The 19,131-nt window shown below is 39.9% G+C and overlaps 1 protein-coding gene across 3 annotated transcripts in view; it reads left to right on the top strand.

Annotated features, from left to right (window-relative positions):
* Positions 1-19,131, top strand: part of Myo1b (myosin IB) — a 164,097-nt gene that overhangs the window by 120,027 nt on the left and 24,939 nt on the right. For all 3 annotated transcript variants that reach the window (XM_052192679.1, XM_052192681.1, XM_052192680.1), the window contains exons 12-17: positions 2,245-2,331; positions 2,919-2,984; positions 12,164-12,268; positions 14,401-14,463; positions 16,675-16,875; positions 17,869-18,095. In XM_052192679.1, coding sequence (XP_052048639.1) covers positions 2,245-2,331; positions 2,919-2,984; positions 12,164-12,268; positions 14,401-14,463; positions 16,675-16,875; positions 17,869-18,095 — 749 coding nt within the window. The remainder of the gene's footprint in view (positions 1-2,244; positions 2,332-2,918; positions 2,985-12,163; positions 12,269-14,400; positions 14,464-16,674; positions 16,876-17,868; positions 18,096-19,131) is intronic.

The raw sequence follows: 19,131 nt of genomic DNA, 5'->3' as shown, positions 1-19,131 counted from the left end.
AATGCTCTACTCAATGATACCTTGGCCAAGGAAGAAATAAAGAAATAAATCAAAACCTTTTTAGAATTTAATGAAAATAAAGGCACAACATACGCAAATTTATGGAACACAATAAAAGCAGTGCTAAGAGGAAAACCCATAGCTCTGAGTGACTCCAAAAAGAAACTGGAGAGAGCATACACTAGCAGCTTAACGGCACACCTGAAAGCTTTAGAACAAAAAGAAGCTAATTCAGCCAAGAGGAATAGAAGGCAGGAAATCATCAAACTCAGGGCTGAAATCAACCAAGTGGAAACAGAAAGAACTATAGAAAGAATCATCAAAACCAGGAGCTGGTTCTTTGAGAAGTGATCCTTGAATGGAAATTCACACTTTCTGGAGGTTGCAAGGGTCAGGAGTACACAGCTTGATTCTCTCCCCCTCCCTTTCCTCTTCTCCTTTCTTCCTTCCCTTCTCTCTCTGCCCACTTTCTTCTCCCTTTCCTCCTTTCTTCCCTTCTCTTCTCCCGGACCTTCCTTTCCTCTCTCGAATTTCTAGCAAGTTTTCTAGTTTTTTTTCCTACTCCTGGTTTCCAAGATCTCCAAGGAGAAAATGGTTTATTCAGGGCTAGGGAGGGGAGGAGAGAGAGAGAGAGAGAGAGAGAGAGAGAGAGAGAGAGAGAGAGAGAGAGAGAGAGAGAGAGAGAGAGAGAGAGAGAGAGAGAGAGAGAGAGAGAGAGAGGAGGAGGAGGAGGAGGAGGACCTTACCATGAGCATGTGGAGAGAGGGGAGGGAAATGGGGAGAGAGGGGGAGCAAGAGGAGAGATCAAGAGGGCAAGAGAGAGAGGGGGGGCAAGCAGCCCCTTCTAGTGAGTCAGGCACACCTGGCTGTTGCCAGGTAACTGGGGGGCAGAGTCTAGACTAAATGCCAACAGTCTGCAAGGTACACAAGTGTTTTCAAAGAACAGCAGAGCCAAGGACAGTTCCTCTTGGGCAGCTGACAGGGGGGCTGCCTATACATGACAGTACTTAGGCATGTACTTCGTGCCCAGGATATTCAAGAGAACTAGGTTTTCTCATCAAAGTTGCGGCCTCCATCCAGCCGTGGATTCTGGATCACTGGCGCGTGTGCCTGTCATGGGTGTCTTCTGCCTCCTCTATGTCTCATCCCTGTGAACCGCTTTAAAGTATACAAATAAGCACATAAAAAGTACTTTGCCTTCATAAAACTCACAAAAGCTCATTGTAGAAGATTTTTAGATAATATTCAAAGCTGAGTGAAAACAGTAAAATCTTAAGCCTACATATTTGATTGTTATCAAGCTTTTGGGTTTAGAGTACCACCATTTTGTTTTCCTGTCTTTGTGTTTTTATAAGATACTCTATAACATTACATTCCTATTTATTGTTTAGGAATCTTTTGAACTCTGTTGATATGGGCTGGGGAGAGGAAAGAATGTGTCAGCCTTGCAGCTATGGATCAGTGGTTGGAGGGCAAGTCATTTCTCTCCTCCCTCGTGTGCATCCTGGGCCTTAAACACAGGCCACCCAGCCGGGTGCCCGGCAGGTGCACAGTGCTTTCTCCTGAGACATCTATCTCATTGGCCCTAGTTTTTAGGACTTTTATCTCTCACCGTAGGTAAAATGTCCTTCCTTTCTTTGAATCTTTTGAAATATTCTACATGTTCTTCCTGATTATTTTATCTATTATACTTTCTCTTTTTATGACTTCAATTAAAGAACTGGGTTTGTCACTGAAAAAGTTTATTGTTTGTTTTATTCTGACCTATTTTCTTTCCTTTTGTTTGTATGAGTGTGTGTGTGTGTGTGTGTATTAAGGATACAAGTTTTCCATTTCTTTCCTACAGCGTAAGTGTGCAGTCTTCCAGCTCTTCAGTCACCCTTCTGTACATAACCATATTGTATCTCTTTCATGAATGTTAATTTTCCTATTCTTGGGATCCTTCTTGGTTTTCCCCTGTTCTGTATTATTAGGATGAATATTTTTCTGGCAAAACATTCTGTAATATTGGAATTAATTTCCTGGGTTGCAAAAATGTAGTCTGGGTGAAAAATTGGAAATTTACCTAATTCTCTAAAAGTTTGACTACTTAGCCAAAAAATTGCCCCAAGGAGAAAATTGAAATAGTCTAAATATTTTTAAAGTATTTTAAATATTTTATAGAAATTAAACATTGTAGCATTTGTTAGTGTTAAGTTGTTCTTTTTTTTTTTTTTTTTTTTTTTTTTTTTTCCTTTTTAATAGGCTTATTATGCCCGTGATGCCCTGGCTAAAAACCTCTACAGCCGGTTGTTTTCATGGTTGGTAAATCGTATCAACGAAAGCATTAAGGTATTGAATCTCTGTAAGACACTATTTGTAATAAATAAATGGTATTCACAGTGCAAACATTATATTAAAGCTGCTTAGTTCTATAAGCCAATATTCAGTTGCCACTTTAAAAGGTGATTCTTTATAATGGCTTAGCCTTGCATAAGATTGACCTTGGCCAGGCCTTGTTTCTCTTGCTGTTCCCTGTGCTCTGCTCTCACTGGGGACCACACTGGCCTCATGGCCTCTGCAGAGCAGTGAGCATTTTTCTGGGTAGTTGTATGCACTTCACTGAAAAGATGACTTTTTCATTGGAGAGAATTAATATGATCTTCATTGGGTATTGATCAAGGTGACCGTGAAAAACTTTGTGCTTGGTCAGAGTTCGTTCTTTTTTTGTTTCATAACATGAGGCACCGCCAAGACCTTCGGTGCCTATGCCATTATTGTTAAGTTTCTGAAGGGTTCCACACCAGTACTCTTATCTTCCAAGTTTTTAACAGAACAACTGAATTGTTGTTTTAGTTCAAAACAACTTCTGCAAGTCTGTGTCTTTTGGTGTTATATTACACCTGCATTATCTTATTAACTTGAATTTTTTTTTTAAGGCACAAACAAAAGTGAGAAAGAAGGTCATGGGTGTTCTGGACATTTATGGCTTTGAAATATTTGAGGTAAGATTTTTTTAAAAAAAAATCTTTAAAAAACTTTTTAAACAAGTTTGTATTACTGTTATTAAAGTGGAACAGTTAGAAATGAAGTCACATTGTATAGGCAACTCATTATAAATAACTGTACCTTGAATCTGAAAGTAAGCTCTTTGCAAGTATAGTGATTGTGTGTGTGTGTGTGTGTGTGTGTGTGTGTGTGTGTGTGTGTAAGTGCTAAGCCACCATTTGGAGACTTTATCAAAGTCACTTTTGAAATTTTTATGTGATAATGTGTCTTCCATGTTACACGGACACTGGTGCCTGTGGCCATCCAGTCATTCATAGGTTGCTTGAAAAACAAAACAAAAAAACAACAAGAAGGGAGAAGCCAGAGACTTCCATTGCCTAGGTAAATCTGGCTAATTCTGTGAGTTAGGGGTTAGGGATGGGATTCCATGCCTCCTGTAGTCTTGTCCAGGCCATGCCCTGCTGTGATCTTAAAACAATAAACTCCACAGCAGAGGTTCAGAATGAGCTTGGTTGCTCCAGATTAAATGGTTAAACATTCTACTTAAGCCAGGCATGGTTGTAAATGCCTTTAATCCCAGCACTCAGGAGACAGAGACAGAGAGATGTCTGTGAGTTTGAGGCCAGCCTGGCCTACCAAGTAGGTTTCAGGACAGCCAAGGCTCTAGCATCCTAGGGCTATCTGAATGCAATAGTAACTGCTGTGTATGTTGTCAGATTTAATTTTCAGAACAGTTCCATGGAAGTAGCTGTTATTCCTATTTCACAGATGAGAAAGTTAGACCAGGTACCACACTTGACTTCTGCTAAACAATAGACATAAGGTCCAACTCCCTGGTTTCCTAATATTTCCTTTTTTTTCTTTCCTTTCCTAGTAGGATTAAGACCAAAGTCATTTCCTTACTTTTCTCTCCAAACTCATGGATTCCCTATGTGGGAAAATCCCAGTGTTGTCACAAGCCTCCCCTTCCCTGTCTCCCTGTTGTTACATCAGTTCTAGACTCTGGTCAGTTTGGAGATGCGTCCAAATGGAAGCGTACATGCTGGCCACCACCCTTAGTCTGCAATGTTCAATCTTCAGCACAGTTCCCATTTGTTGGTGCCTCTTAGGCTAAAATTATGAAAGAAACTGCAGGTCTCTGTATGGTTGTGGTTTGTGCATTGGGGAAATCTTGTATATATTCAGAAATCACTGTGCTTAAATAAGTTCCTTTAGCAAGATCTCAGGATATTGTTACTAAATAGGCAGATGTTAGAGTCATTCTTTACCATTGGCAGGGGGAAAGATCTCTTACCTGGTATAGCATGGATCTAAATTTAAATAGTTTCATGAGTTGGCTGACTGGTAAACATTGATTTTAATAGAAATTTAAAAGAAAAGATACAGTTAATGATGCTCATAAAATTAAAGATAGGAGTTTCACATTAATTTTCCTAGAGAACAATTTATTGCTCGTAAATTGCATATGCATTTTTAGACTTTTAGCCATGGCTTCATGGGTATAAAGAGCCTATTTATGTGTTCATTTATTGCTTATGAATAAGACAGATTCTTAATGCCATGACACACACAGCCTTGGTTGGCCTAGAATTTACTACATAGACTGGGTAGGTAGTAATCTCTGCCTCCCACACATATGTACATATACCACCAGACCCAACTGAAACTATTTTGATAGGATAATGGGGTTATGTTGAAACAGACAGTTAGCTTGCCCTCTAGTGCATCCTAAGATGTAATTAGTTTTAGAAAATGGGCCGTAACAGCTCTCAAAGGAAACCAAATATACCTCACAAACCACTTAAGACAGCTGGCCTTATGTGAGTCACATACCTGTAGCAAATAAGGCAGAGATTTCATTATCTGCTCAGAATTTACAATCTGGCTTTAAGACTTGAAAGGCTTTTGGTGCTGAAGATAAGCACATCCACGCAGGAAGTTAGGAAACTGACTGCCTAGGGCATGGCACCACCCACAGTGGGCAGGCCCTCCCATCTTGATTAACATACTATTTTATAGTATCTTTGCTCTATGTACCTAATCAGAAGTTGAATGTCAGTAGGCAAAACATCCTTAAACTTGGTCCTGGATGAATTATCCTCCAAGAATCCCAGAATCTTCTCTACTTAGATTTCTCTACTTCTCTACTTTAGATTTCACTTCTTTCAGGTTTTTTTCCACACCTTTCTTGCTGGACTTTGCCTTCCTTCTGCAAGTCACAGTGTCACTTTCTCAACACAGTTATGGCTCAAGACTCTATCTAATTCTGAAGACCTGTACACTGTGCCTCTAAATGTTCTTCAGATGAATGATCTACTTCAATATCTCAAAAACTTAGCTACACAGTGGAGTTACCTGGAGAGCTTTCAAGATTCCCAATGCTTAGATTGTACTAGTATCAAGCCAGAATCGCCAGCATAGGACCTGGCAGCAGTATTTTTATAGTTCCCTGGTGACTCCAGTGTGCAGTCAAGATTGAGCCCACATCGTATAGACAGATTTGTTTTTGACCTAGAGCTCTGTAGCACGCCTACAGTTCATGTTATGAATGCATTTTTTAAACAAAAGTTTCTGAGTGAGTAAATCCAGTAAGTTATACCCACAGCAAATTGTCCAGCAGTCACTGTGTTGGCTTCTTTTTCTGTTACTGTGATAACATGCCGTGATAAAAATCAACTTAAAAGAGAGAAAATTTTATTTGGCTCGTGATTCAAGTACAGCCCATCATCATCATGAGGAAGTCAAATTAGCAAAAACTTGAAGTAGTTAATCACAGTACATCTGCAGTCAAGAGCAGAGAACAGTGAATTCTTGACAGTGTTCAACCTGCTTTCTCTTTAACAGTTCGGAATCTTCTGCCTAGGGAATGGTAGCACCCATAGTGTGCAGGTCCTCCCCCACCTGCATTAACATAGTCATGGTATCTTCCATAGTCATCCTCACAGGGCAACCTAATGTAGACAATCCCTTGTTGAATTTCCTTTCCCAGTAATTCTAAGTTGTGTAAAGTTGGCAATCAAAACTATCACAGCCATATAAAATCATTGAGTTTACTTTTCTTCTCCATGAAATAAGCGCATTTTTAAAAATTAAGCATTATGAACTCAAGAAGCCAGAAATCTCTTATGATTAAGAGGATAGTGATGGGCTGGAGAGATAGTTCAGCGGTTAAGAGCACTGACTGTTCTTCCTGAGGCCCTGAGTTCAAATCCCAGCAACCACATGGGGGCTTACAACCATCTATGATGAGATCTGATGCCCTCTTCTGGTGTGTCTGAAGACAGCTACAGTGTACTCATATACATAAATAAATAAATAAATAAATAAATAAATAAATATTTTTAAAAAAGAGGATAGTGATAAGTACAATTTTTTAAAAATAAGACCTTGGTGGAGATGGCCCCTTTAATTCATAGATGCAGAGTGGATGAATGGATTTTAAAATATAGGTTCTCTATATAGTTTAGCTGCTTGCCACCAAGATCTGGTGAGTTGAGTTTGATTCCTGGCTGGCATGGAACTGTCAGTGTAGACCAGGCTGCTTCTGTCTCACAGGTGCCAGGATTATAGGCATGTCCCACTGCACCCATGTGTTTTCTTTTCTATTCCATTCTTGTTCCTTGAGAGAAGTAAGATCTGTGTATTCTACTTAAAATAATTTTCTCTATTTTTCTGTCTGAATCTCTCAGTTTAGTTATCAGCTAGCATTTATTAAAGATAAAAATAATTTGTTTTTATTTTATAAATAAATTTTTGTATGCATTTAAAATGAAAATTTGGCTGATAATTTTAGATATGTTTATCTATTTTTTATTTAAAATTATAAAGGTCCTCTTTTTTTTCTTTTAATAAGTTATTCACACAATAAACCTTTCTCTCCTACTTGTCTAAGCTTTCTTGGATTCTCAGTAATATTGTTACATACGAAAATGTCAGTATTAACCACAGAAAATCCGACTAAGAATTTAAGAGTACCAGAAGCTCAAGTGGGAGAAATCAATGTAAACAAAGTATTCAAAATTCATATCAGTGCAAAATGAGTGGTCCTGTCAAAACTGACTCCAGAAAATGAGGATTCTGCCTTTTAGAGCACTGTTTGCTTTACTTTAAAACTGTACAGTAAGGTCCAGAACATTTCCTAACTGTCCAGTTTTGCCTCAGCGGCTGCCCTGTCAATCACCATGGATACGCTTTTCAGCTGAGCTGGTGGAAGCCTTTCATCTCTCTGGTTCCTCTCTAAACAGAGCGGGGGTGGGGGGTGGATGGAGAATGGGGCATTAAGCCTTGGGATAGTGGATTCCTAAAAGCATTTAGTGCCAGCAGGGGTCAATATGTTTGCTTGCTGGCTGCATGTGATCTGATGTCAGTGTGTAAAACAGATTAACAGAGCATAATTAAAGAATGAAGCTCAAGAGGAAGAAGGCATTATAGCTCTACATTTGGTGGAATAAGAAATCCACTTTCCAAAGGAAGAAAGTCACATCCAGATAACCCACACAGTTAAGTTTGAACAGTGTTTTAACTCAAAGAATTTGGTCTTTGATTTCTGAGACATTTTTATAATTTGTCCATTAAGGAAAAAGTGGGCTGACCAGGGGGAAGTGGGGAGGAGGAGGAGAGGTGAATATTATCAAAATGCCTTGTATGAAATTCTCAAAGAACTAATAAAATGGAGGGGAAAAAAAAGAAGTAAGTGCTATTACTTAAAAAATTATATTACACTGAAAAGCAAATTGAACAATGTGAAATCTTCCTTAGGCTTATCTGGAAGGAAGTTATCAAATTGGTAGTTAGTTTACTAGAAAAACTTAATTAAATATTAACACTCACTAGAACCTAGAGGCCTCAGTTTCTGGTCATGTCACATCCTGTACAGCTGAAATATTCTCATTCAGGCAGAGTCCTAAGTTAATTTTACCTCTTGCCTTATCGTGGTTATAGAACATGTTTTCTAATTAATTCTGGCTAAAGTCGGTACCTTCTATTCTAGTTCCCCTCTGTGCTGAAGAACATATAGTTGAGGAAGAAGATGAAGCAAGTTTAAAATGAAAAAGGTGTCTGTGAATTAGATATGAATGTGATGGATTATAGTTTTTAAAAATCATAGTTTACTTTAAAATATTTAAGAAACTATGTTCCTAAATTGTTTTTCTTTAAGCTTACCATATTTGATTATGAAAAGAAAAAAAGTTATGTATATGAAGGAAAATTTGTTAATCACTCAGTTTTGTTGGTGTTTAGAAGGGTGAAATAGCTAATGTTCAATGTTTTTCTTATACATTTTAAAGATTTTTCTTCCTGATGTTCAGTTTTTAAGAAGTAATTACTGCTTTGGAGGCTTTTTCTTGGCATAGTGGCTTTAAAAAACAGTTGTGGCTAAGTACATTACCTTCTGTCCAAATAGTGATATTTTTGGTGATACTTGGGGGCTGCCAGAGGCTTTCCAACTCGGATGCTAGGGCACATTTACAGCACTGGTGTGTCCATCCCAGGTCTCCAAATTTCACCCACAAAGCTGTGGGTTTATGTATAAATGAACCATTTCATGCGTCATGCCTTCATTATATAAAGATGAAGCCTCGCCTAATACATTACATCCAAATGCCAAATGTTTGTCCTCAGATGGAAGGAAGAGCAGACCTGTAAAAAGTATTGACAATTTATATCATTAATGGCACATTTTGCCTGAACAAATCGTAGTCTTTGTATTTGAACTGCCTGGTTTCCAGAACATAATGTTCATCTGTAAAATATACCATCTCCCTATCCTTAATATGCAGGTATGAAGTTGTCTCTTACATTTACTTCTCAATTTTAATATTTATTATTTATAAAGAGTACAGCTTTGTATAATTACATAATTGTATTTAGAAAGACAAGATGACCCTAACTGCTTCTGTGGCAAAGAATATAAATAGGCCAATATTTCTGGACATGTCTTTCAAAATGATGCTGTGTGGAACAGTCATGGTTGATACTTGGGAGTAGAAAGTAGCTGTGAATCATGCTGTGAGCAAAATCAAATGGTCTCAGAGACTTTTTAAGAAGCTCCAGTGTTAAAGTGTTAGTTTGTTCTACCCCTACACAGTGGGTGCTTGCTCCCCTGTGTGCAGTCGGGACACGTTGTCAAGTAGTGTGGAACCTGCTACTCTCCTGTCTTCCCCATAGCTGTCTGAACAGAGCTTCACTAGAGGGATCATTCAGTAAAGGTTTGGAATGAACTTGTTTGAATAAATTCCTTAATGTTTACTACAAGATATGCCCATTATTAGCTTTCATTTTCAACAGTAATTATTGCCCTTGCCATGATTTGTTTTGGAGTGTGGGGAATAACATTACAGTAGAGGCTGATTTCAATATGGGAGATTAAGTTAATTTTCTCATTGATAGTTGGGTGTCTAGTTTTCTTTAGGGGCTTGGGAAGGTGGTTTGTATCGTTAGGGAGTTCAGTTTTTGTTCTTAAGACCATCTCTAGGTGGATACTGTCTCCTTGCCATCTGAAGTGGTTTTGAACGAGGAGTCCAGCGTGATTCCACACGGGATACAGAATCAGAACATGGATGGGAGGTTCTTCTGGAACTTGAAGGGTTTTGTCACTCTTCTGTGATCTTCCAAATGCCTTTGTCCCCTACTCTTTGGGTAGATATAGACCTTGACTGTATATGTATATTTTCTTTACATTGATGTTACACTGAATTAAGAAATGCTGGGCTCTGAAGCCCTAAGACTTTGGGAAAATTTTATGATTTATCAGCATTCCGGCCAGCCCCTTTCATCTTGCAGAGTTCCTCCTTAGCAGAGGCACAGTTGTGACCCCACATGCATTTCAGAACCTCTCCATTAGGTTGATTGTGTCTTCATCTAAAGATTTCTAGCAATTAGAAATAAAGCCTCACTGGGCAGTGGTAGCACACACCTTTAATCCCAGCACTCAGGATGCAGAGGCAGGGAGATCTCTGAATTCAAGGCCAGCCTGGTCCACAGAATAAGTTCCAGGACAGCCAAGGCTACACAGAGAAATCTTGTCTCAAAACTAACCAGCCAAACAAACAAAACCCCAAACAACTTCAGTGTTGCAGGTACCATTTACAGCAGTGAATAACTCTTTGAAAAATCTATTGCTAATTAAGAACTGACTGCATTTTGTGTCTGTCCCCTTGCACCAGAATGCAGTAAGTATAAACTGTTTGCAGTGCCGGTCTGTTGCATGTGCCTGTGCTAATAGCTTCTCCAGTTTCTGTGAGTTTTGTAGCCAATGGTTGCTGACTAATTGTGTGGCTGTGTGCAGAAAAATAGTAAAGATTAACAGCAAATATAATTTAGCTTGAATTTAATCCATAAACTGTGTTGTAATTGTGAGGCTTTGCCTTCCGTTTCTTACTTGTTCGTGTGTATTTCATAGTCTTGTTTGGAAAGTGCACAGAGCACATCATGTATCCGAGGACACTAGCCATTCCCCCTCTCTCCTCCTCATCAGTGGACACTTGCAGCTTTAGCATCAGCGTGTTGAAATTACTTCATCAGCACAGATTCTCAAACAGAAGATTTGTTCTTTATGCTTGTTGTCCATTGTGAGAGCTCTACTTGTATGAGGCACTCCAATACTGGTTTTTTATTTGTGAGCTATAGAAGGGTCTATTTTACCAAACCAGGAAAGCCTGATGTTTCTCATATGAAATGACTGCTACTGCTTAAAAGAGTAAGGACATCTGACAGCTACAGTGGACTGACTTTATTTCCTAATAAAAATTGTTAACTGTGGTTTTAAAGAGTTTGTGTGAAAAGGCATCCGGTGAGGTGAAAATACGTGCTTGCTTCTTTTGTAAGAACCTTCGGGATGTTGAGAAAAGGTGATGCCTAACTAAGATCAGCAAGGTCGGTTGGTGATAGTGGAATCCTGTGAGTCTTTTATGGCGTGGAGTTAGACGTTTCCTCTGATCATTGCATTCTGGGTGATTACAAATCATTAGCAAGATTCCAAGCAAGGAAATAGTCAGAGGCTCTCTTGCGACCCCATTCAGATCTGCCTAAGGGAGGACTAAAGTCCGTTTTTAAAAATCAGCTTCCAGAAACCTTGTTGCTTTTGTCATTTGTAGAGACAGTCCTTCTTTTGTAAATGACCTTTACATTTGTAAAGGCCAGTCCGTCAGCCTTCACATGAGGATTGACAAGCCTTGGACTTCCCTTGTTAGATCAGGACTGGCCACCTCAGTCGGGGCAGAGTCACTTTTACCAGAGGTGGAATCTTTATGTCCTTTTGCCACTGCCAGAGCTTCTTGGCAATGATGGGATATGAACATGAAACAGACGAGCTTTGACAGCACATCTGTATCATTCTGGAAGGTTCTGATAAAGCATGTTCCTTCCACAGGTACGATTTGTACCTCCAGTGTGTTCATTGAGCTGTGTGGACTGATCAATATTATTTTATCACAGAGAATTTATAAGAGATAATTAATATGAGGCAGAACTTTGATGAGGATGCATGGATACCTGAGAGAGACGATTTGGCTTCTAAGAAGAGAAAGATTGTCTCTGACTGAGGGGGATTAGAGTGTCGATGTGAACTTAAGAGAAAAGAGAGCTTGTCTCCGGCCAAGGGGGTGCTCGACGCTTTGGTTTCCATGGGTTTGTTTGGTGCATTCACTGGCTCTGTATGTGTTCCGTATTTACAAGGTCTATTATGGCGTCAATCACAGTGAGCAAGATGGTATGGTTGTCCCTTCTCAGTAATGTGCAGTCAGATACATATGTGAAGCTAGACAATACATGCACATATCTGTGCACACATTCACAAACAGGGCGTTGAGTGAGGGACCTGATTTTGGTTGGAGGTTGACCTGAGAATGAATCATTTGGAAGTTGTTGACAGGGATTATGGATTTCACTGTCTTTACTGAATTTCAGGGGGAAATTTGAACCATGGGATGGGATGCCTCTCTACCATCTAAAGCTCCCCATCCTTAAGAACTACGACTTCCATGCATATCTTGTTTGTACGCTGACTCATGAGCCATTCCCCACGTGCTCACAAGGCACGTCTGTCCTGGGAGCTTGTGTGGAGCCAGAGTCAAGTGTAAAGCGTGCTGGGTGGCATTTTAGATGGGTTGAGGCATTGTCTTCCTTAGGGAGAACTAATGATATGGTTATAGTGTATTTCCTTCTTTCCACACAGGACAACAGCTTCGAGCAGTTCATTATTAACTATTGTAATGAAAAGCTTCAACAAATCTTCATTGAACTTACCCTCAAAGAAGAGCAAGAGGAATATATTCGGGAGGTAAAGTTAAAACAGACCAAAAGGTTTCTCCATTATAACTAAAAATCTGTATTTGAAGATCATCTACATAACCCAAAAGTCTGCTCTAACTTTAATATTTTATGTCTTCAAATATTTTGTGTATATGGCAGCTGTGCTGACTGTTCCACTAGTGCTCAGAACAGTACCTGGTACATAGTAGGTTGTCATTAAATACTAGCTAGTGACCTTCAGTCTCACAGTTCCCAGTGTAATTATGTAAAATAATGTTGTGTTGAACAGGGAAGTGGAAAGGGTTGGGTGGGAAAACAGGGGAAGGGAAGGGGGCTGATGGGACTTTCAGGGAGTGGGGGTCTAGTAAAGGGGAAATCATTTGAAATGTAAATAATAAATTTATCGAATAAAAAAAGATAAAAAAAACCAAAAAAACAAAAAAAAAGAATTCCGAACTTTAAAAAAAAAATTGGAAATTAAAAATCATTGCAGAAAAAAAATAATGTTGTGTTAAGAAAACTGGAGATTAATAAATAAACTAGATCCACACCCTGGATTAGCACTTAGACTTAAAAGGGAATGAGAAATTGACACACACAGCATGGATCATACACATTATGCTAAATGAAAGGAACCTGATTCCATCCATCTTAAAATGACAGAGCTGTGTATGGATTGTCTGTAGAAAGTAATTGTCAGTGGTTGCTGGGGCTTCACGACTTTGAATGGTATGACAATGAGAGGGAATTTGGAGACTGACTGTGGTTATGGTTGTAGATTATGAATGAGCTGATACTAAGAACTATATACCAAAAAAATCAGTATCACTACAGGGAGATTGAGAATTTTTAGAGATTTTGCTCAATCTTAAAAACATTGATTTTAAAAATGTATTACATAATTTATACATAATATTTGTTATATGAACTTAACACTCAAAATAGTCCTATCCCAGCCTAAGATGGATAGTTAGATAGACAGACAGACAGACATATAGATGTAGGTAGGTGATAGGTAGGTAGACAGATAGATAGAAAGGTAGGTTGATAGTTAGGTAGGCAGGTAGACAGACAGACAGAGAGACGGATGGACAGAGCAGGCTTTGTTTTCCATGTTAATACACGTGGATACTCATGTACTTGTTTCAAGACAGGTATCTTACTATGTAGCTGAAGATACCCAAATAAAGGATCCATCTGTTTTGGGCATGCACTCCTGCCTATATTTTTCTAATAGAATTACTAACCCAGTGACTTAGTAAAACAACCCATTACACCAAACTGTTAATATTTCTTTTTGTTTGTTTGTTTGTTTTAGAATGGCCATTTTACTTTAGAAAAGTTCTGTGCTTTTCTGGCATCCTTCTGGTAATATAAATATCCTAAAATCAAGAATCATTCTCTTCCTGTTTTCTCATCTTACAGAGACTGCCAGGAAGTTAATATATAGATAACTTGAAATACTTCTGTGAGAATATAAGCAGATCCCTCACTTGTTATATGAATTACATTTCTCCTCCTAAGAAAACTAATGTCTGTGCCTAGAGATGGAGGTTAGGCAGACAGAGAATGAAGGCAGTTCGTTCACCTCACTGGTTTGGCTCTAGAACTAGTGTTAGAGGCTCTGGTAGGTTAGTGGGTAGTTTTTCCGTGGTGTGTTCTGTGGAGGAAATACTTTCTCTCCACTTTGGGCTGTTTTTACACATGAAATAGTTAACTGAGATAGAACTGAGCATTAATTCTAAAATTACTCTTGCCTTGTGATGACAAAAACTCTAGGCCTTAGCTGCTAGGATCAAGTTCTGCCTTATTTCCTTATAAACATCATAAATATATACAGAGCAATATTGACCCAAGGGCCTGTTGAGTAAATATTTGGCTTAGAGCCCACGAAGTGCATGGGAAACAGTGACAGATGGGAGAGTGGAATGGGGAGCAGCCTCGGAGCAAGTCAAGGGCAGTTGCTTCAGTCGGTTCGTGTCAGGGGTGGACTGCTGTGCTGAGGAAACTTTTGGAACAGGAAGATGATGTTGACAGCTCTGGTTCTATAAAGAGAGAACTCGAGGCTGAGAGTGAAATGCGGGTGGGGGTGAGGGAGCGACTTCAGGTGGCACTGCAGCATTGCCCTATGGATTTGATTTTGTTCGGTTTTGTTTTTAGGACATAGAATGGACTCACATTGACTACTTCAACAATGCTATCATTTGTGACCTAATAGAGAATGTGAGTACTTCGGTATTAAAGGAATTTCTAGTATGGAATTAACCTTGTACAAATGAGCTCACTGCCTTTTCCACTAAGCATCCATATTTTACGCTTTCCTCTGTGTGACAGGAACTACTCTGTTTGAAGACTTTATGGTAATCTTAAGTGCTCATTCTCCACTCTTGAGTGAATGCATGGACAGCTTTTATTATGGTACTTAGCCAGGATCTCCTGGTCTTGCTGCCCTGTCACGGCCCTTTTATGACCTCTAGGCCTCCAGCGTGTGTGTGCTGACCAGAGCAGACATTTAGGGGTTTGCACATCTATGTGCCCATTTCATGTCTACAATCTCGTGCTACTGTACCATTGAATTTAAGGCAGAAAGGGGGGAGGGCACAAACCTCTGAGCTAGATTAACAGGTCATTACTGGCCTTGCTTTGATTCAGAGAATGTGTACGAGAGGATGCGCCTGAGTGTGGCCAAGAACTTGGAACTTTTCAGAGTGTGTTTGAAAAGGATAAAAATGGGGTAAAATGTGGGCAGTTTTTTGGAAGCTGTTTGAATGTAAGTTTTTGGTTTGGGGCCATATGGTATAGTTTATTGTAGTGAGTTTCCTGTAGGAAGCCACATTTATGTGGAAACAGGAAAGCCCTTGGCTCACCTCAGGGTTGGGTGTTTGTGCTTCTGAGCTTGATGTAGTCATTTGAGACAGTGTGCCTGCTTATTTCTCCTGCCACTTTTTCGCCTGTTCAGGAGATGTGTGCTGTGTTTCCAGAATACCCGCTTGCTCTTGAGTGCTGAGCAAACATTCTGAACTCAAATCCGCTCTTGTGGAAATTATATGATTGGCCAGTGTTTTCTCGTCAATATGCAAGATACTCTCAAAACCATGATCTTTGATTTAGTTGAGCATGGAAAGCAATAGATAATCCAAATCATCACTCCTTCCTGATTAAAAAATAAACTTTATTTTGGAAACTTTGGCTAGCATTAGGAGGGAGTGTTGTCAGTCTACAGAAAGAGTTCACAGCTCTCCCCTCAAATCCAGAAATCATGCATTTCCTGAATTTTTTTTTTCAAGCAAATTTTGTTCCTGAGGACTCTGCTGTGGGAAGTTTCACTTGCCTGGTGAGATGTTTTTCTCATAAACAACAGGCACTTAATTATTTCTCTTAAAGGAGAGAGATGCAGTGCACTTCAATATGCCCACTCATCTCACAGAAAGTCCCTTGTATTAATGATTGAAGAAACTCGTGTTCATGGAAGAGCCCAGAGCTCAAAGGAAGTGCTTCCTCCCAGCCCCAGCGAACAACAGTGTCTATTCTGGGGATGTAATGAACGTGCTTGAGAGCCTGCTCTTCCCTTGGGTTTTGTGTGGAATGAGTAAATGCTGGTCAGAGGAGATCACAGCCTTCTGAGGACAGGGCCTTTGCCTTGGTGGAAATGGGCGGGGTTAAGGGTCAGTAGCTTGGATTGTTTCTGGAATTGCAACTTGGGCCTTGGGGACAGTCACAGGAAGAGCACTGCCTTTGTTAGCAAAATAGAAGATTCCTGACTTCTGGTTCAGTCTAGGGCTGGTCTATCTTGAAATAAACATGATCAGAGAGTCTGAGCACACAAGTAAAATTTCGCTCATATTTAATACTCATTTAGATATTTTATGTTGAACAAGAGTTTTATTCTAAACATGGTTTTGAACAGCTCTTGATTGCATGATCATTAGGAACAACATCCTGAAACACAGCACCATCCTTCTCCCCCAGAAACCCAGCTTTACTGAATCTGTGAACAGTCTGGAACCATGAGACTAGTGTATTTCCTAAGCTGTGAAGCAAATGTAAAACAAGAATGGAGCCAGGATCAGAAGCGTGATGTAGACACCATTCTACCATGTTGGCTTCTGACTCAGGTTGGGTTTGGGATTTGAGGCCCACGCACACTTTTCTGACAGTGTGAACTTCATTGTCCCGAGGGTGACACTGGGTCCTATCTGCTGGGGAAGGAGACACGAAGGCAGAGATACTCCTACCCCAACACATCTGGACCCCTCTGGAAAGGAGCTGGCTTCTGTGGCCTTTGTGATTCTGTTTTCTGTCACAGCTGAACAGAATCTTATATGTAATTAAGTCAATTGTGTTTGATGTTATGATTAGGACTAATTACTAAAGCAGCATAGCAAAGAAGGAAGGAGGGAAGGAAGGAAACACCTTTATTTCTTTTCCTCCCAGAACACAAATGGAATCTTGGCCATGCTGGATGAAGAGTGCCTGAGGCCTGGCACTGTTACAGATGAGACCTTCCTGGAAAAGCTGAACCAAGTCTGTGCTACCCACCAGCACTTCGAGAGCAGGATGAGCAAGTGTTCCCGCTTCCTCAATGACACAACCCTGCCTCACAGCTGCTTCAGAATCCAGCATTATGCTGGCAAGGTATGCTGTAGGGTCTGCAGGAGACTGGCGAGAGCAGCCAGTGCTCATGGGCAGTGGAGCCTGGACCACGGTGAGCTACATCTTGTTAACACGAGAAAATGGGAAACAAACCAGTGGCCTTAATGAAGACTACAAAGTGTTTTTATGTCACTTTATTATTTTTAGCTCTTAAGCTGTTCCTATCAAAAATACCTAACAACACTGATAAAGGGTTGATAAATTGTGTCAAAAGAAAGGCCTACTCTAAGGTTTTAAAAGCACAAAACATTTGGCAAAAATCAAGAATTCTTCAGTTGACGTTTTGAGAGACACTGGGGAAAACACCTAGTTAAATTTTTTTTCCTCTGTATTTGAGGAAGTTAATCTCAATAAAACAGTTTAAATAGTAAGCTAGTTTTTATTTAAAAGATTATTGATTGGATTTAATGCTACCTTTATAAATATTGACTGGAAGCTTCACAGGAGAATTCCTTAGTTATGCATTTATCGAAAATGAGTTAATTCTGGATTGCTTTTGATTCCAGGACACCAGAGTGTTCGTTGGCCTTTTGCTTTGTTTCGTTGGCCAGTAGTAGTAAAAGCTACATTCCTGCTCAGTTTCTCTGTTGCTGAGGATGTCTGTGAAAATGTCCATGTTATCTGTGTTTGAACCCTTTTCTACTTTGAAACAGACTAGACCGGCGTGTGAACAAAAACCATTTTTTTTAAATTCTCAAATCCATTCAGACATATACCCATGCTAAAAAACACCTAACATTCTTTAAAAATGTTATGTTAACAATTTTGGAGTTTATTCTTACAAATCCTAAAGGTCATTATAGGCTTTATCTTGCTTCCTTTTGCATCTTCAAGAGATGGAACTCAAAGCCGGAAGCAAACTTAGTGTCAGTGTGTGCCTAGTGTACTGGGGTTTCTGATGTTGAGGAGTCTGGGTGTCATTGTTTGACACTGCCCTGTGTAGTAAGTCACATGTGCGGTCATTGTCACTCACAGGTGCTATACCAGGTGGAAGGATTTGTTGACAAGAACAATGACCTTCTGTACCGGGACCTGTCTCAAGCCATGTGGAAGGCTGGCCACGCCCTCATCAAGTCTCTGTTCCCTGAAGGAAATCCTGCAAAGGTCAACCTGAAAAGACCTCCTACAGCAGGGTCCCAGTTCAAGGCATCTGTGGCCACCCTGATGAAAAACCTGCAGACCAAAAATCCCAACTACATCAGGTGCTTCTGGGCATGAGTTCATATCTAAGAGCTCTTCATGACGCCTCTAGTATCACTGGTTTGGTTGTTGTAGGGGTTTTTGTTTTGTTTTGTTTTGTTTTGTTTTTCCAGCTTCTAAGGTCATCTTAGATGTGATTTGCTTGGGATTTAGGAAGGTCCAACTAGGGTTAGAATTTGTAGACTGTGCTTGCTCTTGAAACAGTAGGAGGTTTGCTGTCTGATCACATCCTTGCCCTTGGGATTTCAGTTAGGGAGAAACCAGAGTGAATGGCATTTTTTTGTATGTGTGTATCATTTACACAATATTTGTATCAGTAGAAACACAAATAAGCACATCATCTTCCTGCCTTGATTTACCCAAGTTAGAGCACATATTGGGAGAAAAATCTCATTTCTTGAAAATAGGTCTTTGATCAGTTGCTTTCCTTAGTCTCAGTTAAGTTTCCGAATTTTCTTGAGGCGCCATTTACCTGAAGTGATACACACAGATTTGAGGTGAACTGTTCAATTAGTTTATAATCGTGATGTTGACCTTGGCAGCATCACCTGATTGAGACATAAAACATGCATCATCGTTCTTTGATGTCTGGTTTTTATGTGTTCCCCAAGGTTGCGATATGGTCCTCATGGGCTTGCTGCTAGGGTCTTGGCGGCCTGATTTCAGACATGCTAAACTCTTACCATTCACTGTCCTTGGTCCCTTTATCAATATGTACATATGTGTGTTAGCCCATTCATATCTGAGTTTGAATTCCCCAGAACCCACATTAAGAAAAGCTGGGCACAGCAGTAACTGCCTATAATCCTTGTGCTGGGGAGTCAGGGTCCTCCTGGAGTCATTGGCCTGCTACTCTAGCTGAGTGGTTGGGCTCAGGATGAATGAATATATGCACACACACACATAGATGCATCCAAGATCTTAAAGGGTTCCTTATTCCTGTCTTCTGTGTGGGTCCCCACCCCACAGAGGAAACAGCAATACAGATTCCGGTTATCCAGTGTGCATCGTTTTCAAACTTCATTCATTCAGCAAAAT

This window comes from Apodemus sylvaticus, chromosome 9 (assembly GCF_947179515.1).
Source record: "Apodemus sylvaticus chromosome 9, mApoSyl1.1, whole genome shotgun sequence".
In the NCBI taxonomy this organism is placed as follows: Eukaryota; Metazoa; Chordata; class Mammalia; order Rodentia; family Muridae; genus Apodemus; species Apodemus sylvaticus.
The sequence above is the reverse complement of the archived record's forward strand: the minus strand, read 5'-3'. Positions and strand labels throughout refer to the sequence as shown.